Source organism: Osmerus eperlanus, chromosome 25, assembly GCF_963692335.1.
Source record: "Osmerus eperlanus chromosome 25, fOsmEpe2.1, whole genome shotgun sequence".
In the NCBI taxonomy this organism is placed as follows: domain Eukaryota; kingdom Metazoa; phylum Chordata; class Actinopteri; order Osmeriformes; family Osmeridae; genus Osmerus; species Osmerus eperlanus.
Genome location: NC_085042.1, coordinates 5,446,780 through 5,470,125, shown reverse-complemented (window position 1 = coordinate 5,470,125; position 23,346 = coordinate 5,446,780). Strand labels below are relative to the sequence as shown.

The 23,346-nt window shown below is 43.6% G+C and overlaps 3 protein-coding genes across 5 annotated transcripts; 1 reads left to right on the top strand and 2 right to left on the bottom strand.

Annotated features, from left to right (window-relative positions):
- Nucleotides 1–291: 291 nt before the first annotated feature.
- Nucleotides 292–9,643, bottom strand: ppef2a (protein phosphatase with EF-hand domain 2a). Of its 2 annotated transcripts, XM_062451144.1 has the most exons (17): nt 9,377–9,643; nt 7,604–8,021; nt 7,222–7,349; nt 7,042–7,096; nt 6,749–6,924; nt 6,391–6,505; nt 6,152–6,198; nt 5,804–5,970; nt 5,649–5,685; nt 4,454–4,603; nt 3,975–4,319; nt 3,061–3,246; nt 2,707–2,849; nt 2,513–2,619; nt 2,028–2,194; nt 1,663–1,750; nt 292–1,199 (listed from the first exon to the last, which is right to left on the bottom strand). In XM_062451144.1, exons 2-17 carry the CDS (start codon nt 7,647–7,649, stop codon nt 946–948), a joined length of 2,211 nt encoding a protein of 736 aa, XP_062307128.1. In that variant the 5' UTR covers nt 7,650–8,021; nt 9,377–9,643; the 3' UTR covers nt 292–945. The 2 variants fall into 2 exon arrangements, with proteins under 2 accessions (XP_062307128.1, XP_062307129.1); XM_062451145.1 differs by lacking the exons at nt 7,604–8,021; nt 9,377–9,643 and having other exon boundaries at nt 7,222–7,579.
- A 545-nt stretch (nt 9,644–10,188) lies between these two features.
- Nucleotides 10,189–14,306, top strand: LOC134011732 (flavin reductase (NADPH)-like). The gene is made up of 5 exons (XM_062451148.1): nt 10,189–10,337; nt 11,131–11,274; nt 11,498–11,699; nt 11,838–12,002; nt 12,344–14,306. Exons 1-5 carry the CDS (start codon nt 10,335–10,337, stop codon nt 12,499–12,501), a joined length of 672 nt encoding a protein of 223 aa, XP_062307132.1. The 5' UTR covers nt 10,189–10,334; the 3' UTR covers nt 12,502–14,306.
- Nucleotides 14,068–23,055, bottom strand: LOC134011731 (long-chain-fatty-acid--CoA ligase ACSBG2-like). Of its 2 annotated transcripts, XM_062451146.1 has the most exons (15): nt 22,899–23,055; nt 20,909–20,986; nt 20,628–20,743; nt 19,583–19,857; nt 18,803–18,891; nt 18,267–18,387; nt 18,021–18,101; nt 17,729–17,878; nt 17,152–17,319; nt 16,791–16,972; nt 16,307–16,540; nt 15,655–15,872; nt 15,322–15,461; nt 14,940–15,183; nt 14,068–14,500 (listed from the first exon to the last, which is right to left on the bottom strand). In XM_062451146.1, the coding sequence occupies exons 2-15, from the start codon at nt 20,974–20,976 to the stop codon at nt 14,415–14,417; spliced, it is 2,172 nt and encodes a 723-aa protein (XP_062307130.1). In that variant the 5' UTR covers nt 20,977–20,986; nt 22,899–23,055; the 3' UTR covers nt 14,068–14,414. The 2 variants fall into 2 exon arrangements, with proteins under 2 accessions (XP_062307130.1, XP_062307131.1); XM_062451147.1 differs by lacking the exons at nt 20,628–20,743; nt 20,909–20,986; nt 22,899–23,055 and adding an exon at nt 20,409–20,603.
- Nucleotides 23,056–23,346: the final 291 nt, after the last annotated feature.

Genomic DNA, 23,346 nt, shown 5'->3' with positions numbered 1-23,346 from the left:
ATCATGGGAAAAACATAAATTTCAAGCAAAATAAAACCCGTTACACGAACTGTAATACAAATTCAGATAAATTCTACATTACATATTGAGTCATTCATTACTCAAAAAACACATGCTTAGCATGTTTAGTTAAAATATAAATACATATATATACTGTATATATATTATTTACATAAATATTCAACAAATGTTCCATTCTGATGTATTGAATAATATTACAGACAAGTTATCGTCAAAATATTTATTGTAAACCAAAGGTTATTCAAAACTCTAATGGTGTTCTTATGGTTGACAAACCCAAAAATTCGGATAAATAATCAAGCAGTTGGTACGGGCCAGAGGAACAGGGTTCAGAGAGGCAGGCAGGAGCAGTCTGACTTGTGGAAGATGACTCATCCCTACGCTCTCGTTTAAAAACAGGCCGATGTTCCCACACAGAGTTCATCTGAGAACAAGATCCTACTGCATCGTCCACTGTCGGGTTGGCAATGACGCAAAGTATTCACTCTCTAAAGAATCCTGAATATCCTATAACTAAGGCACCAATAACATTTAGACCAGATCTACAGTGTGAGTCCCAAAAAAGTCACGGCTGCGCAAATCTTCTCACAAGCGTGTACTCATTAAAGTACTAATGTGTTACGAGTGACATATGTCTCCAACACACCGTCCAAATCCTTCCTGGGATATCCCGCCAAAAACATAATGTTGTCAGTGACATCCTGAACAGCCCAAAGCCGTCTCTTTAAACTTTGACCTCCTTACCACCGTCCCAGTGGAGTTAGAATGAGGCAGCCCTACGCTTAATCGTGGCTAATCGCCACTGCTGGCGCTGTTTACGGGTCCAGCTCCTAATGTACGTCAGCAAAGCAGCTTTCAGTCACTCTCCAGCCTCCAACTACTCTCTCTCTCACACACGCACGCACGCACACACACACACACACGTCATATGTTTGGATCCCCCTCCAGCTTGGTGAGGTCAGTGGCGGTTCCCATGAACATGCTGCGTCCTCTCTCCAGACGGCTCTTCTTGTCCGTCACGCGGAAAGCCTCCATGAACTCGTCGATGTCGATGTTCCCGTCTTGGTTCACGTCGATGGTGATGGCCAGGTCCGTGATGGCGTCGTCGGTGATCTCCATCTTGAGGTAGACGCTCAGCAGCTTCCACGTTTGTCGGAAGTCCTCCATGGTGATGAAGCCTGGGGGAGGATGAGGGGAGGAGGGGTGGATGACGGGTGTGGGGGGGACATCCAGCAGATCAGTTGGTTAATGATCCTCTTAGCTCGGAGGAGTCGTCCACCACCTGCCACTGACGTCGGAACTGACCAGCCACAGGTCGGCTTCTGCAGGGTCATGAGGTGGCCTTCGATATAACACAACGTAAGAAATCTCCAAATCTACACACCATACACAGATCCGATACACTGGCCCCAGGCCTGGGAACACCAACATGAAGACATCAAACAAACGAAAACTATTGTTTTGACGCAAGAAAGTGGATTGTGTTATTGTTGGAAATCCAGAATGTGGACAAAGTATGAAGTGCTTCATGCGCTTGACCATGAAGTTACTCTGGAGCCACTCTACCTCTCTAGCTTCCTTACAGGAGGTTTTATGGGACATCTGTAAACAAAGGGAATCCGTTTAGACATTAGTGCTTACCAGAATTGTCTGTGTCCACAATCCTGAAGATGGTTTCAAGGGTGGAGCGATGTCGGTATAGGGTTTGCAGCAGACCCTGCTCAATGTGCTGTAAGAGGAACATTTTTGTCTTAGTTTGGAAATAGCATAATGGTCGAATCTAGACTTCTGTCAGACAGTTTCAATTCAAGAAGCGCCAACGAAAGCGTCATGTCTGAGTAGACCACTGAGCTGGGGCTTTGTCCGAATGCTATTACATGGCCTCCACTGCTTGAGCATTTTCCCAACAAAGTTTTCCCGTGGTACAAAATATGGGTGGGCACTGTGATACACTGCGACATTGTCACGTTACGTTCGCAAAAGCGTTACACCGGCACAGCCAGTACCTCCATGCTCGGCTCGATAATGGCGAGTTCTTGGAACCATTCGTGGTAGTCCAGCATGTTGTTGGCCGTTTTGCAGGTAACCAGCTGAGAGCGTAGCATTCGCCAGGGCAGGCCCAGACGCATCACACTCTCCACGGCATTGGCCCAGTCGTTAAGAGATACCAGGCCTGGATTAGAGGGCGAGACGGGAGCAGGGAGAGAAAGGGAGAGAGACAAGGAAGAGGAGGGGGGGGGTGAAATAGTGTTGATTATTCAGGATTAGGCGAGTCACAACAACTGAAATGTCAGGTTCCCATGAAACCAGCGAGAACAAGAATTGGAAGTAGTTTGGCTCAATGCGATTACAAGGCACAATGGGCAACACAATGAGGCGAGCTAGAATTACTTCACTTGGAGATACTCGATGTTAAGAACGACACAATGGAGACAATGAAGGGCTTTTGAGTGAATAAAACAAAGACTTATTCACCCGTTTGATAGCTCACCTGTGTTTTCAGTGTCATACTCTTGGAAGGCACAGATTAGGTCAGATTTGTGTGAAAACAACTGCTCCCGTAGAACCTTGAGGGCTGAATGCTCCGTGCGGCCCACACTTTAGAAAGGGGAAAAATAAGTTTTACCCACTCTTTCATCCGCTGTATATATCACCTGATCTTCCAAGAAGGAGAATAGCGCGTACCATTGCCTCACGGACAGTTCCCGTGTCAGGATGCTGGCCTGATACTGGATCAGATAAGGTACCAGGTCTGGTCCCAGTTTCACGTAAGCCCCCCTGTTACTCCCCACCTCATAGTAGTTAGAGGCCGAAAACAAAGTCAGCACCTGGAATGAAGAAACAGCAGGTTGATTCATGTAAATAGAAAAACATGGTGGTTTACGCTTTACATCAAGATCAGTTGCCTAGATTTACACGAGGAATTCTCGAAAATCAGCTAACTAGAATCCCAGTAACAATAGGCCGTAACCGTATAGCCACAGCACAGCCTCATCTCTGCCTTCCCACGCAGGGAGAGAATACCCTGAGACACCTCACCTTGCGGTTGTGGCAGAACTCGTAGCCCTCCTGCTTGCACTCGTGTGAGCGGATGATGAGCTGCAGGTTGTGTTTAGCGAGGAAGTCCTCCGTCACGTCTGGCCCCCAGTAGCAGCCCCCTCCCCTCACCTCGTTGGGCATGCAGCCGTTCTGGGGCATAGGGTCGCTCCACAGCAGGTCTAGGATCTGTGGGGGGGGGGGGGGGGGGAGAAAGAAAGAAAGACAAAAGTTATTGCTGATGTGTGCTGTGTCTGTTTAAAACATCTGGGGACCGAAGTGAGAAAATACACCAGGGTTCCAGGATTTTTCCATGAGATTACAGTAAACAGTGTCAGGAAGAGAAAAGCCTTCCGAAAAGTACCGTATTCAATCAAATGACAAATTGAACTAACACTGAATCAACCGTCTGAGGTAATCCACTTTAGGCCTGATTGTCTGTTACAGGGCATTACATGAAGTACTCCTAACGTTGGTATCTCTATTATGCTGTTAGTCAGAGCCTTGTACTAGAATGGATGTGTTTACAATGTAAATTGAAAACAGGATTGCTTCCAAGGCTGCTGGATTAAGACGCAGAATTAACTTTGATTTCAGACTTACACAAAAAGAGGCACCTAAAATCAATCCCCTGTCCTGACATTTTTGCTGTGCTGACCAAGTAGTTCACCGTCATCATGACTCAGAACTGAAGCCTTGGCAGGAGCTCAAGGGGGGAGTATAGTTACAAAACTCTTCAGAGGCAGGTAACTATAATCTCCCTCCATCCATCCATTCATCCCTCAAACCATCCCTCCATCAACCTCTGCAGCTATCCCACTCTATTCATCGCTCCATCCAACCATTTTCCCATCCCTCCAAACATCCATCCTTTCATTCATCCCTCTATCCATCCCCTCATTAGTGCCTCCAACCACCTGTCTCCACTCCGAATCTCCTTCCTGGTGGTCGGTGGAGTCCGTGGAGGCATCCGACGACACCATGTTCAGCGGCGTCTGACTCAACCCGGAGTTTACCAACTCGGCCCGGCGCCGTAGCAGCTCCGCCTCCTCCGGCGCCGTCCGGTCGATCCGGTCGGAGAAATCCTGGAGCGACCGGCGCTGGAAGCTGTCGCGCTCGGGGAAGGGCTTGGGGTCGGCGAGGGAGACGCGTCGCAGGTTGCTCTTGGGAATCGCCGAGTCCTCGTCGATGTCAGAGTCCACAGACAACTGGGCCGCTGCGCTCGGGAAACTCTTTTTGGGAGGCTTCAGAGCTGACACGTACTAGAAGAGCAAGAACCAGAGTGTTGAGGCACAGATCACCAAAAAAATGCATTATTAACAACCTGAAAAGGCTCCCAAAGAAAAGAAAAAGGGAGTTTGACCCGTTTTCAAGAGGGATAGCGGGTTTTCCTCACCTTGTGCCTGTCCACCCTGGCTAACACGCAGAGATCTGTGGTGTCAGAGATCCCTCCGTGTAAGATCAACACCTTCTGGTCGATCACTGTTGCCAGGGGCAACCAGCTGAAGATCTTCTGGAGAAGCTTCAGAATCCGTTTGCCGTGCATCTGGGCAGATATATCACACAACATTGCTCGATAATAAAGATGAAGCTTATCATTCAATACATTCACCTCAATGCTGACATAACAAAAATGTCTAAAGTTTAACTGTATGAAGACAAGGGATGGAATTCGATGCCTGAGAGATTGTCAAAAAATAAGCAGGGAATCCATTTTCAACATTGCTTGTGTTTATCAGGGGAATGGACCACATATAAATAAAATGTATACTTTTGTGTCACCCACATTTGAAGAAACCCCAAGTTTTATCTAGCGATAATCAGAGAGGATTCTAGCATTCCTTCAGGGGCCAGACCTAGTATCATCATCACCTCATTACCTCCAAGACATAGAGGAACACATGACCTAAAGACAAGCGGAGTCAACACCTTAAAATCCACTTAGTTACATAGACGAGTCACTCAGACGTGCATGAAAATAGTCCCTTCCAGCAACCAGGGATTCCTCCCCCTAGAGCTTACTGCCAACCCCAGCCAGCTGGACGTTTTGGATGTGATTCCTCCTGGGCTATTAAAGAAGCACACAGGATCAAGCCTGGTGGGTTTTTAACTCTTGTGTTATCTTCGGGTCATTCTGACCCATCAGTCATTGTGACCCACCGTCGTATTGCGACAACTTTACCGAATACAAAAACAAAGTGAGGAATTTTCTTTTAACCGTCGGGCTGTCTCAGACCCCCCACATTGCGACGGTTAAAAGAAAATGCTATTTATTTGTTTTTGTATTGGGTAAAATTGGGTAAACACAACGATGGTTCGTTGTGAACCTTTGGGTCATGTGACCCGAAGGCAGCACAAGGGTTAAGAAGGATTAGGAACTAACACCATATGGTAAACAAACTACAGAGAGCCCATTCACTTAGGCATGTTCATGAACGTTCATTGAACTGGGCGGGTATAGCTCAGTGATAGAGCATTCAACTGTATATCAAAAGGTTGTCGGTTTGAAACCCCAACTGTACATCGTCTTGGATAGAAGCGTCTACCCAAATAGGCACAGTGTTATTATTAATGACGGACATCCGTCTTACCTTGTATTTCCCCAGGACCTCCTTAGTGAAGCCATACCTAAACAAGTCACAGAGACATTGGTCAGGTATTTGGCGTAATAGTTATAGGTTTCCACTGTGTGTGCCTTGAAATGAACTCTTTCATCGAAGCGCTCTGATTGGCTCTGGGACTGCACCTCAAGTTGACGATGTGGTCTTCGTGGTTTCCCCTGTTGAGATGGACGTCGCTGGGGTACAGCAGCAGGAAGGAGAAAAGGATGAGGAGAATCTCGATGGAGTCTTTGCCTCGGTCGACAAAGTCTCCATTAAACACGTATGGTCTCTCCAGGGACGGCATTCCGTTCTAGAAGACACAAAACAATAACGTTCCATTCTTAAGGACAAACAACAACAATCGCATTCCATTCTAGAGGACAATAACAACAATAAAAGTCCATTTACATGTTTGGCACACAGAAAATTTATTATTCTCTCTGTGCAATTACACATGGCTGCCAGTGATGAGCTATGGTACGATGGCTTACCTTGTAGAAGATCAACAGCAGATCCTCCAGTTGACCATGTAGATCACCTTAGATTCAATAACCCAGTGTCAAAACACTCATGTGAATGCATTGCTAATCCCTAAACACATCCACACCCTGTGAAGTCGAATTTGCGACTTGATACGATGTCTTCATACAGTGTGAAACGTTTCGCGAGCATGCACCTCAGTTACATTTAGTCATACACTCTAAAACTGTGATAACTGCTGCTTTCTCACCACAGATGGTGATTTCCTTGCTGTTGCAGGTGGAGATGCGGCTGATGTTTGGCAGACTTCGGAGCAGCTTCCAAGTTTCCAGGAGGAGTTGGAGAACATACCGAGAGTGGAGCTGCTACTGGGAGGAATACATGTGGAGTCAGGCAGATACAGGACCACCAGGTCCCATCCCCTCATAGTCGTTTGTAGAGAGAAATGAAACGTCACGATTTCCTTCATCCAGCTTTACGACTATCCATCTGTCCATTCGTCCATCCATGCATCTACCCTCCATCCATCCATCCATCAAGTTATTGCAAGGTGCAGCACTTAACAGTACAGTATCACACCACCTCTGTGTCTCTCCAGAGGCACCTACTCTCTTGTTCCTGAAGGCATCGACAAGGACAGCTGCCTGGTTGACGTCCAAAGGGAAGGTGAGGTGAGGTCCTGAGTAGATATCGGGGATATCGATGTTCTTGTAGCAGAAATGCCGCTCCCACTCCACATCCCGACACACTTCGTTCTCCCGGAAGATGCGGGAGATCAGTTTTCCTGTCAGGATGGGACTACAGTAAGAGTATTTCTAACGGGAAGTCTAAGTCTGTGTTTGTTTAAGAAGGGTTGTTTATATGACTGTATTGTAACCTACAAACAAGGGAATAGTCTTACGCTCAGAACTAGAGGGTGTGAAATTGTCCATGAGGTATCCAAGGAAATTGTAAAGCTGCATAGAAGAAAAAATAGATTTCATTTAAACACACACTGGATACTAAATATCCAGTGAACTGTATTTATCGCTATTTTTCTGCATCTAGTAAAATATTATTGTAAAAAAAAAGTCTCTTTCACCTTAATCTGGGCCTGTTCCCCAGAATATTCAATAGACTGGAAGATGTTCCAGGTGTATCTGCGCCTCATCTCCATACGAGCCACATACTGTCGGTACCAGCGCTGGATCAACACAGCCGCCTTCATCGCTACCGTGCAAAAGAAGAGAGACGTTTGATCCAAACAGATATGAAAGTGTGTGTTTATCTGTATACATGGATATGGGACTTGGTTGATGGGAGTCTGATTATACAGTGGTAAAGAGTGTTTTTTATCTAGCGTTAGACGTGATCAAACTGCCTTTTTTTCTATTCGGTGTGACTAGAACTATCATCTATCTCATGTACAGTATTTAGCTCGTCCACAAGGACTAGTACAACACTGAAAGGAAGCACTGACTTACATATGGCGGCTGCAAGTAGTTTTGCACAGAGGAGAAAAAAAAACATTAAGATCAGCTGAGGTTTTGAGGACAGTATAGTATAACTATACCATGGTTAATCTCAGCACTAGTTAATTGTGTTTGACACTCTTTCGTTAGAATGTAATACACATACATCAGTATCTCAGCTTTACAGAAGGCATTGAATTTATTTCAGAGCTGATTTACCTGGTACAAGGGCTCCTTCAAGTGGCAATTCCAAATAAAGTTAATTAATAATTAGTTCAGATCAACAATAATGTAAATACAAGTTCAAAACGAGGACGATAATGCGTCTCATGAACCAACAACAACCCTTGATATTCCTTGTTACCTTTGTCTGACTTGTTCTGGTGGAGAAACTGGTGGTTTTTTGTGACGCCACATCCCATGGCTGTTCCTGCATCAGATCATTCGGTTACCCATTGTCACATAGTGTAAGATCATTTCACAACTGCATTTTATTCGATTAGTCTGCACTTTTCCCCCAAAGTGTCTTACAGACAGGTATATCGAGAGTGCAGCTGATAATCAAGGACCAGGAGTTCTAACAGTATTTCAGTGATTAGTGACATTGAATTGTCTATATTTACCAGGGCAACAATAACATCTCCACTACAACATTACAGAATTCCTATGATAGGACAGTGCAACAATAACAACATCACATCTCAAATGCACCACAGTGAATACGTTTGAGGGTACAGTCTGTGTTTTCAAGACAGTGCTGCCACAAACTGTCTAAGGACTGTTTCATCATACTGATAGTGGGAGATGAAATCAAACCCAAATTGAAACCCAAACTCCTCACACAAGAGCAAAACTCTCCTCCTTCCCCTTGTGACGCTAACAGAAGCATAATGACGTCTTCCTCAACAGCCTTGTAATCCCTCTTGCCATCTTCTGACCCCCCTGATTGCCCTTAATCCTAGAGGAGCTACCATGTATATGGGGAGTCAGGTGGCTGAGCGGTGAGGGAATTGGGCTAGTAATCCGAAGGTTGCCAGTTCGATTCCCGGTCATGCCAACTGACGTTGTGTCCTTGGGCAAGGCACTTCACCCTACTTGCCTCGGGGGAATGTCCCTGTACTTACTGTAAGTCGCTCTGGATAAGAGCGTCTGCTAAATGACTAAATGTAAATGTAATGTAATGTATATCTGTGTTTCTATCAAAGCTTTAAACCATGGAACCTATAAATATATAGGTATAGCTATAATCTAAAAACATTTCGATATCAGGCAGCCTCTTTGGTGCAAGAAGGGATGCTTGTCTTTGCGTTGAATGCCGTTCCACACATATTTCATTGTGTTTGAGACCAAAATTTTAGGATATTTGCTGTATGTTATGTTTTTTTTATATCAATGTTATTCTCAAAAGGATTTAAGGGCTGAAAGGGCTTGAAACAAAACTGTAGATCACCAAGTGCACAACATTATATTTACTTACCTGGTGTTATTTGACAACAACATCCCTTCTTTCTACCAATGTACCATGATAAATCAATATTAAACACTGATAATTAAACCATCTACCAATAACAAAGATCTTCATGGCAACCCTGGATTTGACAAGCAAAATACAGGACTGCTTATGCACAATGTATTGATACTGTACTCTGTCCATCATTGGTTTAATAGATATCCTTGGTCAGATGGTTTTCATCTGTGTTAGCATATTCTAAACTATCTACTGTAACACTATACAGGAAATATGGAAACAATGGCTGTGATATTCTATAAGAGTTAACAACTTACCTGGTCACCTGATCTATCCTGTCAACACGATTCCAAGTCCTATGGTTAGAAATGACTGCTCTCAGATTGTGTTCCACAGGCATTTGCTCGTTGGCATTTCATACAGAGCAATATTAAACATATATCATGTCAAGGTTTGGAAACGATGGTCCAGATCAGACATTCTAGAATCTAGGTGGTTGCTGGTAGCACAATTACTCCGTGTATCTGCTATTCCATATGGCAGCTTTGCTCTTGGGTGCTTTTTTGAGACTAGTTTAGTCTTCTGACAGACTTGAATTGCACAAGCAAGACAGCAAGCCTCAAGTGGATTAGCTTGGCTAATGACTTGATGCGGCTAGACCCTTCTTTATATAGGAGGAAGCACTCTAATGGACTACATTCCATGGCTTAAACAATGAGTACATTAATAAAAACAACACTTGTTATATTGAAGCGTTTGAAAAAATTGAGAAATTATATATATATATATATAAAATCCCATACAAAAGCCGAAATAGGACAAGTAAAAGGTAGTTCATAAAAGGTGCAACGTGGGAACCCTAAATGTTCTTTATCTCTCATTACTTCTCTGAGTCCTCTACCGTTGTGATAAATCATTCTGTATCATTGTGTTTAGTGTGAGTGTGTTTGTGTATGTGTATTATATCTTAATGAAATACTGTACATTTCAGAATTGGATGGCGGGAGTACAGTATACGAAGTTTATCAAGGTAATCGTCTTTCATACTACAGCATTTCGGATGAATACCAATGAAGACGTAACTGTATAAAACGTTGCGAAACATTGCTAATCTTGAATGCATCGCAAGGGGTACGTACAAGGAAACACTAGTCGAGAGACGCTGCTAAATCAAAGCGTGCTAATGCCCTTTATTCCGTAACAGTAAGGTTTCATAAACTTAATGGGTTGTACCTGTCGCTTGGAACGAAGTGTCGTTCCTTAACTCAACTACACATGGTGAGCAAGACATGGCTTTACGTAGGACTGTTCTCTTGGTTTTAATTTACCAGTTGCCTTGGAAATGTAACTAACGCTAGCTAACTGTCAAGTAAAATTACCTAGCCAGCAGTACCTGTACACAGGTTGCACAACACCTGCAACATATGTATTAGTAAATTGTTTACAATACAACGTATTCAACGTAATTCTAAGAACTTTATCATGCAAGTGACACGTTTCCGTTTTTTATTGGAAGTCTGACTTCCCTGACTGAACTAGTCACAGTTGCGCTGAAAATTATTGGCACACAGGCAGTGATAGAGCCACTAACAGGCTGTGCATCACAATCTCACATCATCATCAATAGGTGTTTGTTGGCGCATCCTGTTTGCCTTTGGGCAGTCATGAGAACCAGCCATGATAAAACCAATTACAGCGCATTTCAGTATGACATGCTGTACTAATTAATAAGAAAAAAAAATTGACAATAGAAAATGATCCTGATTGTGTTGCTCCAACCTGCATTGATGTAATATGTATAATACATCCTCTGTTTAGGTACTAGTTTGTAGATATAACTTCTTCACGTGGTACTGTGGTGTACACTGCCACCTACTGTGTAGAAAGACACACCATAAATGCTCATAAGTCAAATCCTCAGTTGTCCTTTGATAACACTGTATGCATGCTTACATAAAATCAGGAAGAGATTCAATAAATGATGTAACATGGGCGTGTTCTCGAGTCCACCAGCTGTGTCACAGGGCTTGTGAAGTGTCTTTGCTGCTGTAAACGGGAAGTGTTTTCTCAGACTCTGAGGATGAAGATAGCTGTGCTGGGGGCCACTGGCCAGACGGGCCACTACTTGGTGACTGAGGCCCTGCAGCAAGGGCACACCGTCACAGCCATAGTCAGAAACCCAGGGAAACTCACAGTTCGTCATGAGCAGTTAAAGGTATGTCTCCGGAATGCTGTTCTTCTAATGTCAGTTCACTGAGATGCTAATTCTGTTTCCTATCGACCTACATCTGTGTTTTTTCCTTGCACACACGCACAAAATTCAAATCTTGTCTTTGTTTATCAACTGTTTTTAAGCTAATGCACTGTTCTGGAGGCCTTGTACGGTGTTTGAACCTTAACCCTCACATGCCAAGAAAGTTACTAATCCTCTCTGTCAGGTTGTTGAGGGGGACATTTTCTCAGAGGACAGCCTTAAGCAGCACTTTCAAGGACACGATGCTGTTATCTCATGCCTGGGCTTTCCTCCGTCGGTCCTCTACGGTGTCACTGGCTACACCCTCTCCATGAGGGCGATGGTTAACGCCATGCGCGAGGCCAAAGTCAACCGCATCATAACCATGACCTCGTGGTACACTGAGCGTAAGTAATTAGCCAACGTAGGTTTCAATCATAATGGACCGTGTTTTCAGCCTTGGTTAGATTGTTTGTACTGCCTCAACAAGCACATTACTGTATTTGATATTTGATTCATATTTATACCTCCCTCTCCCCCTCCAGCCGAATCAGGCTCGCAGGCATCTTACCTCATCCGCTTCCTCCTGCTGCCAATGATCCGGAGTGTTCTCAGTAACATGTTTGAGATGGAGCACTACCTGAAGAAGACCGAGGAGGTCAACTGGACTGTGGTTCGACCCCCTGGTCTCAAGAATGTACCTGCCACAGGTAAGACACACAAACAGATTCTGAATGAACTAGCCTACATTATTTGTTGAGGTGTGTTTTCAAATGTTTGGAACATGAAGACTGTTCCACGTGTTCAGCTAAGCTCCAGAGCTTGATTTGGCACACAGTGTATGCTCCAGTTTCCTATACATGACTTTATTTACTTTTTTATTGTTAACTGTGATTGTCTTAGATGATTTATGAGAACAATTAACAGTCTTGCTTTAGGGATGATTGTCTGAATTCAGCTCTTTATCACACTAGTCTTGGCATCTTGCAGCACCACCTTTGTTTTTGAAGGCTTGGCAAAATTGACCTTTTGACCCTTGAACTTTCCTCAGCCAAAGAGTTCCTAACCCACGAGGGGTACTTTGTCCCTGACGCCAATGGACTACCCGTAGGATCTTCTGTTGCCAGGGGTGATGTTGCTCGCTTTATGCTCTCACTGCTCAACAGTAATGCCTGGTTCAAGAAGGGCGTCGCCGTAACAACTAAATAAGCCATCTTGTTCTGCCTTAAGAAGTGAATTCACTAAATTGTGTTCAAATATAGATATATCAGATATAACTTAAATGTGCTTTTGGTTTAGCCTTTGCCTTGTTTACTGTGTTCTTAACATTTTGTGCTATCCACATGTAATTATTTGTGTTTATTCCCATTTTAATAAAAATAAACATTTATATTTTGTATTTGCAGAACTAGCTCTACAACCCATGTGTTTGTTTGATTTATTCACATGCAGGTTTATACAGTTACAGGATGTTTGTGTCAGTTCACAAAATTCACTTCAGGTACAACTGCTTGGTAAACACAATTGTCATAGTATATTTTTACCACAAGGGGCAAACATTCATAGGATTTTCTCTTACAAATTTGGAGGGGTAACTGCAGAGTAGGTCATGACTTATCCTGCGAGGCTGTTGCAGAGATTTATGCCCTGACTGCCAACCTTTGCTTTACTCTTCCCCTGCAATACATTGAGAAATTAGTTGTAGCTGTCTGACCTTTTGGTTGGTTTTAGTATAACATTTACTCAATGTTGCTTTCAAGGATTCCCAATGTAACTTTTGAGCTCCTAGCATTTTTTAATGGCATGGCCTTCAGCTCCAGTATGGAATGACAACCGGTTTGAGTTTCCCAACCCAAGTCTGTCTGTCAAAGATAGCATGTTCTTTTAGCTTTCTCCGTAGCTACTGTACAGTGTTCCTGTTTTGTCATTTTCAGTTATTCACACGATACTTTGCATGCTTCACTATGCAACTATACTGTATGCTTGCTTGGTGCTTGGTTTCAGTGTCACCTAATACAAACCTATGTATTAAGAATGTATGTAGTCAAGCTTCTATTACAGACTATTACAAGACCACATACACCAGGGATATATCCATCTCCTTAATTGAGTCTTCCCTAATTCACCATGATGGTGATAAAGATTTAAATAATTCAAATGTTTGTATGTGGAACAGAGGCGGATTTAACAACGTTACTGAGGGTTCACACTGAAGTGTGTTTGCAGTGAAAAATATACGATAGTCTTGAATAGTTTTGAACATGAACATTGGAGTAGCAATTCCATTGGCCAGTGTGGAGGTAACCCTAAACATCCATATAATATCGTCAGTTTGATGACAGCAAAGCTGTCTCTATAAACCCATTAAAGCATTATAAAATACTAGTGCAGAGTTCATTGTCAGTCATGGGAGGGGAGCTGCCACCCAGACATAAAAAGTCATAGTTGACATACCACACAGTATCAGTATCAGAAACCAATCAAATGTCTTTTATTGGTTGTAAAATTCATATGTGTTTATTGATTCAATTCATTACATGTCAGAAAATAAACACTTCAATATTCCTGGTACTGTACATGGAGAGGCACTGAGTAAACTATGAACATCTGATTTCCCCCCATGCTGTTAGTCTTATGTAATTGCTCTACAAACTTACAATTCATCAAGATTTCTCAACCCAGTATCCAAAAAAGTTAATGGTTATTGAACACATTTCTAAACTCTAGAGGCATATCTTTTGACCATTTTGCATGCTGGGTGATGATATTTTGATAACGGTGAAGCTGGAATCCGATGATACTCACTTCCAAAGTTCAGCTTTGCAGACTTTCGGAAAGTGCAAAGTAGTCTCTTAAGAGAGTACAGTAGATTTGGCAATGATTAAACCGTTTATTTACAAAAAGTGCAAATATCATTGCTGCGAAGTCTTATGTACATAACTGCTTAAATAGTTATTTGGAGTAGGAACCAATGGGAGGATCATAGTCATGCTGAGTTGCTAGACGCAGAACAATCTCTACAAAAACATGAAATAAAATGCAATATATTTAAGGCCTTTTCTAGTCATGTGATCTGCCCTAGTTTTAGGTCTTCAATGTTCTTCTGTCTTTGTGTTCCACTGTTATTCCTGTGTCACTGCATAGATCTGGTCTATTGTGTCCTTGTAGATTTTCACCACAACAGGTCTTCTTAGCTTCATGGTAGGGCCTGAAAAGAATACCAAGAAAAAGAAAGACAAATATAAAAAACAGACCAAAAAAATCTGGTATCTCTTTCTTTCCTTGGTAATTACCTGCAATGTGGTGAATATAGTTAACCCGACTGTCTAATCTCACAAGGGAAGCATGAAGGAATGTTTGAACTATGCAAGAGGCTAGAATGTTGCTTGGCACAAGAATGCAGAAGAAGAATTACGATAAAATCATTATCATAAGTCCTCTAATGCTTGACGGCTTTCTTGTTCCTTAACTGTCTAGTCTGACATACAACTGCAAACTTATCACCCTTAGACCTTTATGTAACCAACAACCTAGCAAACAATGAATGGATGAAACAAGGGAATGACGAATCAAAAAGATTCATAGACGTGTAACTATCGATCACAGGCTCGTACTGCAAGAAGAAAAAACGTTTAAAAAAAACGTACCCAGCTCTCCTCCGGAAATGGAGAAGTCTTTTTCAAGAAGGACCCATTTCTGCACCTTCTGAGCGTTGGAGTTGGCCCTGGCATTGACTCGCTCCACTCCCTCCTGGATGGCCTGGTAGATGGCTGGCTCCTTATTGGCTATGATCTCCGAGACCTTGGTTGCCGTGACGCGGTGCCTCTGACAGAACTCCACAGCCTCAGGGCTTAGCTCATCTGTGGGTTCGCCGTTGTCGTCCACAACGCACTGCAGAGACAGAATAAGGACATTGACAAAAATGCATCGACTAATCTGCCCGTGTCTTTCTTCACACATTTTACATGATTTTATTTGAGAGAAAAAAATACATGGGATAACCCTCCCCCAAAAACACGCGAGATTTACTTTGAGAGTGAGCATCATGGAGAGGAACTTAAGCTTGTCTCCCAACAGCATGGCGTTGCTGATGATGGCTGTTTCAGCTTTCACCGCGTCCTCAATGGGCACAGGAGGAATGTTCTCACCACCGGCCGTGATGATCAGCTCTGTCCGGAGGAAGTGACACCACACCTTAGCAAGACACATCATTCATGTTGCTGATGCACATCTGCCTCAGTTGTAAGGACATAAGCCAAATCCATGACTGCTCGTCTGTCCTGTCATCAGCATTTCCCCTGCCCTTGCTCTACCTCTTCGTTGACGCTCCAACGAACCGACAGTTGTTCCCGAGCGGCCTACCTTTGATCCTTCCTGTGATGAACAGGAAGTCCTTCTTGTCGTGTTTGCCCAGGTCTCCTGAGTGCAGCCAGCCCTCGTGGTCCAGTGCTTCCTCCGTCTTGTCCGGCATGTTCAGGTAGCCCATGAAGACATGACGGCCCCAGAAGCAGATCTCTCCATTCCCGTCCTCGTCCGGCTTGTCCAGCTTAGTCTTACAGCCTATCACCACCTTCCCACAGCTGTGGCAAAACAAAGACTTCAGGACCAACATAGAAATATACAGGAATGCCATATGCCGTATATATTTTGTATACTAATACATACTCCATAAATACTTTCTTAGAAGAAAGATGGCTTAAAGTGGAGCGTAAATGTCTGATATTTTACTTATAAGATCCTTTAACAACAATCTCCTGTCCTAACCGCCCCCCCCCCCCCCCGCCTCCTCCCACTGAGTCCATCCATCATTGCCAGTCAGTACAGACAGTGATCCACTTCACACCCCGACAAGCCCTTATCTCCGTGGGCCTCTGACCTCACCCTGTTCCCAGTCCCCATCATGATGGACATACATGTTTGTTTAGCTGTTGACAAATCAACCTCTCGACCTGTCACGTCGGACAGCGATCTACCTCACACCCCGACACGCCCCTTATCTGTGTGGGCTGCTGACCTCATGATGTGGTACGCGTCCATCCAGGAGATGGTGTGTGGTCCAGTGCTCTCGCTCATGCCATACAGCTCAAACAGGGGGAGGTTGAGGCTCATGAAGTACTCCAGCGTCTCCTTGGTGATGGGGGCGGCGCCGGTGAAGCAGGCCCGGCAGCGGTCGAAGCCCAGGGCGGCGCGGACCTTCTTGAAGACCAGGTTGTTGGCCAGCATGAAGCCCCAGGGCACCGCGTTCTCCCTGCGTTCCACAGCAAAACCAACAGGAAGTCACATGACACAGCTGGTTTGTGACTGGTTTGATATGACGAGGGGAGGCGTTTCGTTCAGTGGTGGAGTTTAAAAAAAAATCATTAACCAGCATGGCACACAATTTACATTTTACATTATTACTAATCATTGAATGCTAAACTATATTATTCTTTTAAAATTAAGTATTAACTATATTTATTCTTTGGACAGCAGTTTTTGCCTAACACTCGAAACCTTACCCGTTCATGGCACTGTAGCTGTACTGGAGTCCTACAGACTTGGCCCAGTCTCCTATTCTCTTCCTGAATGGAGATGACTTAGCACCAATGGCTTTCATCTTTTCCTGCATCTTCTCCCAGACACGAGGGACACCCAGGAAGCTGGTGGGGCGCACCTCCTTTAGGGTATTACCCAACGAGCCCTGAGACACAAATAATGTCAAAATCAGAGTTTCATCCCAATTTAAATATACATTATATGAATTCCTGTATTTTGATTAATCATCTGTCCATTTGTTTCATGCATCTGTATCTGACATTGGATCATACAATTTTCCAGTGATTCCTCCAGTAAGAGTTTTGACATGTCATGGATTTGGACCTTGAGGGCGTCAGGGTCAGCAAAGTAAGTCGTTCCGGCGACTCTCATGCAGATCCACATGTCGTTGACCTGGGCGGCCACATGGCTGAGGGGCAGGTAGCTGACCACCACTTCCTCAGCAACCTTCAGTTCTGTCATGGTACCCGCAGCGTTGGCTATCCAGGTGATCTGATGGTGGGTCAGATGGCTGAGCGGTTAGGGAATCGGGCTGTTAATCAGAAGGTTGCCGGTTCGATTCCCGACCGTGCTAAATGACGATGTGTCCTCGGGCAAGGCACTTCACAGTATTTCACAGGAATGTCCCTGTACTTACTGTAAGTCGCTCTGGATAAGAGCGTCTGCTAAATGACTGTATGTACGGTATGTGCTGAATGTAAATGTATGATCTGGGTCACGAGCAGGTCAGAGATGTAGAATGTTAGCGTTAGCTCCTGGGCTCCTTGTTTAGTTTAGAGTGTTTTTCAAACCTGAAGATAAGTCATGGAGCCTTAGTAATACTGTGTGCAAAGATATGATCCTGATTCCCCAGTACAGTACGTTAGGAGTAATACTGAGCAGAACGCAATTACATACTCACGTTGTCGTGACTCAACATGACCCCTTTGGGATTGCCTGTGGTGCCTGAGGTGTAGATGAGCGTGCAACACTCATTGGCTCTCTGGCTGTCAATCACAGCATTCAGCTCCTCATCTGACACCGCCTCCCCCAGCGTCATGAACTCTGCCCACTGTGGAGGAAGGCAGTGAGGTCAGATGGGGCATGTTCTGTGTATGGCGTGTCAAGTATGCTGATGTAATGCTGATATGCTGGTGTTCTTCTGCATGGTTAGAAATGATGTTGTTGGTCGATCAGCATTTTTGTAAATGTACCGTGTAGAGGTTTGGTAGTTTCTGTTGTAGCTCATCCTTGTACTGAACAATGGCTTTCAGATGAGGTAGCTGGTCTTTAACCTAAGAGGGAAAATATTTTAGGACTATTAGGTTTATCATTTGACAGGGATTCACCAAACTAGGAGGCATTGACTAAGAGGGTCTACAGCTTCAATGGTTCTTGGAAGAACTCAGAACCACGGAACAAGGATCCGAAGGCGTCTAGAACTGAGGCTGGTTCCTGACCTGTAAGATCTTCAGCAGCTGTTTATGATTCTCCACCACTAGAACGTTGGCCTCGCAGTTTTCCGCCACGTACTGACACGCCTCGGGTGAATTGGTGGTGTAAATACCTGCAGCCAGGCCCCTGAGGAGACACACACAGCACATCTGAGTAAGATGAGTGGATGGAATGAATGAAATGCTATTGTGTTCGGAATAGGGCTTGTTAAATGGGATGAAAAGGCACTATGGAGCTGTATAAGAAGATGGTTGTCCTGGTGTCATTGACCTTATGATGACATGTTTGCTGAGTCAACATGTCCACTGGGCCAGTCTGACTAGATCAATTCTCCGAAGTGCCACACAGGAATTTCATGCTAAGCAAACACATGATTCTTCCATTTTATTGACCCATGTCGTGCATGTTAATTAAACTACATTTCCTTGAAATTGAATTTTTCCCAATTCTTCAAATTCATATCCGAGAAACATATTATAACAAGTATTTTCTCTTTACGTTGATGGGGGACAATCATAGGCTAATTACAGAGCAACATTACCCAGCCAAGATACAGCCGATGTCTGCGATGAACCACTCCGGAGAGTTAAATCCCAGAATACCAACACCATGGAAACGCTCCAGCCCCAACTACAGGGAAAATGTAGATAGTAAAAGATTAAATGAATAAGGTGTGAGACACTGGCACACATGCAGTCATATTTACTTTTGACCTACTTGATGCTTTGATACTTATTCCCGCGTCCTTTATATGACCGTGAAACAGGAGAAGTAACATGACCTTTGATTCCAACACACCCAAGTGTTAGCTTTCAGCAGCCCATTTTTACACTGAGACCAAAATTACAATGGGAGAACTTGCTAAGTAAACATTAAAAAAATATATATATATTTAGTTAATAAGAACACAAGTGATCAATACCGAAGGAATTTCCAGTCAGATTTGAACCTGCAGTATTTTCAGGAAGTGATTGTGATTCCACCACATGAATAGAAAACTACTATTTTACATGAACATTAATACATTTTTCTTAATTTAGCAGTCACTTTTATCCAAAGAAACATCTAAATAATACACATTGAGTACATCAGAGGATTGTAGGAGGACCAGGGGAGCACAGTTCTAAAAGTATTTTTCCGTGGTAAGTGCCAAGGGACTGTCTGTATTTATACCAGACGCAACAACAATCCAACGACAATGCCACCTACAAACCCTAAAGCGCCACCGGCCTACAAGCATTCTCATAGGTCACACCAACGTGGTGCTATGAGCGGATGAACCTGTTTTCTACCTACGCAATAGTTCCATAAACAAACAGACCTTGAGGAAGCTTTTGGCAGCAGCTCTGCACTGGTTGTAGTACTCCCTCCATGTGAGGGTGACCCACTCCCCCTCGATCTTGGAGCTCAGTGCCGGGTGATCTTCGTGGCTCTGTACCGTCTCCAGGAACATCTGGTGGACCGTCATGGGGGCTTCCGAGCCGGGCCCGGACTCCTCCATCCTCAGCCTGACCGCCTGGTCCCTGACCGTGCTCCATAGTCTGTCAGCCGGGGCCAGAGACACCGAAGCCGCGTTGAGACGAATCGGCTTGGTTTCTGTTACGGAAGGACAACAGGGACACAGTTTGGCTGACATCGGTGGCAGTTTCAGAGAGCAGGATGCAGAGCTTTCCCCACAAAAAGAGCTCAGCTCGGAACGAGTGATCTGGCAGAGAGGTAGGGGAAGGAGGAAGGTAAAGGAGGAGGGAGAGAGCCAGGGAGGGAGGGATGTAATTGGGGGGGTGTGTTTCTGTCTGAGAAAAGTGAATAGACTCTCACGCTTCATTGTCATATCTTCTTTTTTTTGTGGTCGTGTAATGGGACCTCAGTGGAAAAAGAAAGCTTTGGAATGCAGCTCGACATCAGTCAATCAGGTTTGGTCAGATTTTGTGATTAAGATAGATGTGGTGATCTTGATGTGATTTGCATAAATAGAGCACACGCTTCACAGAAAAAAAGAATTGATAAATGTCAAATGTCGAAGGTTAAAGATTCGGTGACGTACGACCAGAGCATTTTCTCCATTTGAATCATTAACTGAACACAAAAATCCAGACTTTTCTCACATGATATCAGCCATGTCCCTATGGGTTGGTGAGGGGCCCTACCTGCAAAAACTCCCTCAGCGGGTCCCTCTCGTCCTGGGGACCGGGGTGGCTTGGCCGGGGCCTCAGCTGGGCTGGGTGGGTCTAATGCTGCCACTTCACCTGTCTCCTGGCTAGTATCACCTTGGTCATCAGACTCTGAGTCCGGCTGCAGGCTAGACTGTATGTCTGGCATGCGTGTTTCTTGTGCAGAGTCACCGCTCCCAGTGTCTGGAGCCTCACCTTCGTCAGACTCGGGGTCCGCTTCCTCCACTACTCCGTTGGCCAGCGGACTGGAGAGGCTGCCGATGTGTTGGAGTTTGGAGTCTAGTGGTGACTGGGCCTTTGGTGTGTGGATGCTGCTCCAAAGGGACAACAGGATTAGAATACACCTCATGACAATGACGATGCATGAATTGTTAAAGCCATGACATTCTCTCATCTGTTGATTGTTGAGTACACACAGTATTTCTGTGATAACTCAAGCGTATTGTCTTTGCGTTGGAGAAATATTAGTCGGTTACCTTTCAGAATCATCCTCCACAACAGGAAGCCCATTGGCTGCAATACAATTGCTCTCTTCAGACATCATGTTGAATCAACTGAAAACAAAAAAACTAAGAACTCAGAAAAATCCCTTTGAACTTCAATTGGACACAATGTTCGCACACGCAGAACACTACTAGTACTACTACTATTCCACAAATGTCCCCAAGAAATGGTCCCACCAGATCTTTATATGAGCCATAAATAGTGAGCATTGCAACACGACAGACAGTTCTAATGATGTGTGTTCAGTGGTCACTTTCTTAAATGAACAGAGAGCAGTGTGTTGAAACCTGTCAGTTTGTGCCAAATAGTTTAGACTGTATCTGTAGCCTAAATTGAACCTTTTCCCTACACGCCAAGAACACTGACTTTTGACCAAGTAAATTACATTGAGAAATAACAAAATAACCTTGGTTAAGACTGCTAACAGTTCTTGTACTCTTATCTTATCTTTGAAGTGAATCCTGTTAAGTGTACCTTTACAGAGGTAGGCTACACAGCAGTTCTAGTTATTTAATGCCTGTAAAAACAGTTGGGGGATCCACTGGATATTAAATAACGTAGAAAATACAGAAACATAATCAAATATCTGCAAAGTTTTTTCTCCGACAATGAAAATGCTGTGATGTTATATTTAGGGATACCTCAACGCACTTTATTACAAGTCAGGTTGTGAAGTGAGGCCATCTAGTGGGGTTAAGCTGTAGTACAGCTCTGGAAGTTGAGCCCTTGCCAGCACAACTCTTCAGTGGAGATAAACAGGGAATTACCCTGGTCTTATTTTAGAACCAGGACACAATAATTCACATGATCACTATCATGATCCTATCTTAAATGACTATGTCTGCATATTATATGTATCCACATAAATCCCATTTCAGACATAAATCAATATTACAAGAAATGTATATGTGTGTGTCTATGTCAATATGCACTCAACAATACTTCATATTATATTAGTGGCTAATAATTCAATCAAATCATCAGTCAAGCCACTCACACACATTAGTATAAAATATAAATCAATGGGACTAACTTCTGGCATATGAAATAACTTCATAATCTCTAAAGGGGCAAAGTTCATAATAATTGCAAAATGATAGCCTTTGAGCAATGGAAAAGTAACCACACAACCTTTTAACTAAATTATGCAAACACGTTTCCACTTCTGTTCGTGGATGGACATATCAGTGAGAATAGTATTTCCTACATGACTGTGTCAGACTCAGTGGCATCTTAAACAGTCATCCCTTTAACAGGAAGCCACATGAGCCATCCAAATGATGAAGTGTCAAAAGTATACAAAGCTAATCTGTTTCAACAGACACGGTTGTTTCTGTCATTAAAACATGCTCACACTCAGCATACTAACAGGAAGCAAAAAAAACTTGGAGATCCAACCAGAAGTGTTAGTTTCGTCTTGAAAAAGTTCCCCTCTCAGAACGAAACCATAAAGAAGCCAGACTGTTGACCAAACAATAAAACATTAAGAACGTGCCCTGCACATGTGCCTTAACATGTAGGTCACTGGTGCTAAGTTCAAACACACAGGCATATATATAGATGTATATTTCAGGCAACATTTGCTGCATGTAACCTGTGATTATATTGGAAATTCAAACAGTATAGTTGGAGTGTAGGTCTATAACGTCTACCGGTTAGCAGTGAATCAAAGCACTGCAATACCAGATACCTGAGCAAATATATCTGACATGATTACATTTCAAAGGAGGACATATACATGACTGTGAGTCTACTATGACATATGAGAACATTCATAGTTTGCAATCTGAAACGTTAGCTTGTCATACTTGTCTTTACACACATAAACAACACTTAAATAGAGTTCCGAGTCCAAAATGACACACCAAAAAAGTTTCAAAGTAATAATATGAGAATCACCAACCCAACCACAAATTGTATTTCAAATGTCACAAAACAAAAGGGTTTCATGTAGCTGCCTACCTTTCTGACTGGCACAGCGACAGTGTCACTTGCAAAATGACATCAAGTAGACAAGAGGAGTCAGGTGTAGGAAAAAAAACGCTCTGGGTGTAGCGCTGCCCGACTGACTATGTGACTGGCCCCTTGGACACTGATAAGACTCTGAAGGTCCTGTTGTATGACTGGTCTGACCCACTCAGGTCCCAACTTGCACAATCAATCTTTCTTACACCTACTAAGGTTCACATTACAAGTTAACTATCCACAGAAACCCTCGAACAAAGGTCAACTATGGCAGCAGACTTGGACTGACATTGGATAGTGTAAAGAACACAATGATCGGATGTTTCTTGCAATCGACATTGGAAGAGATCCCTAGTGATAAGGGTTAGTGGTGGGTGGTGGGCCATGTCATTTATAGATTTTTTAAGTGATGTACTTCAACATATAATACATTCGCCATTTCATG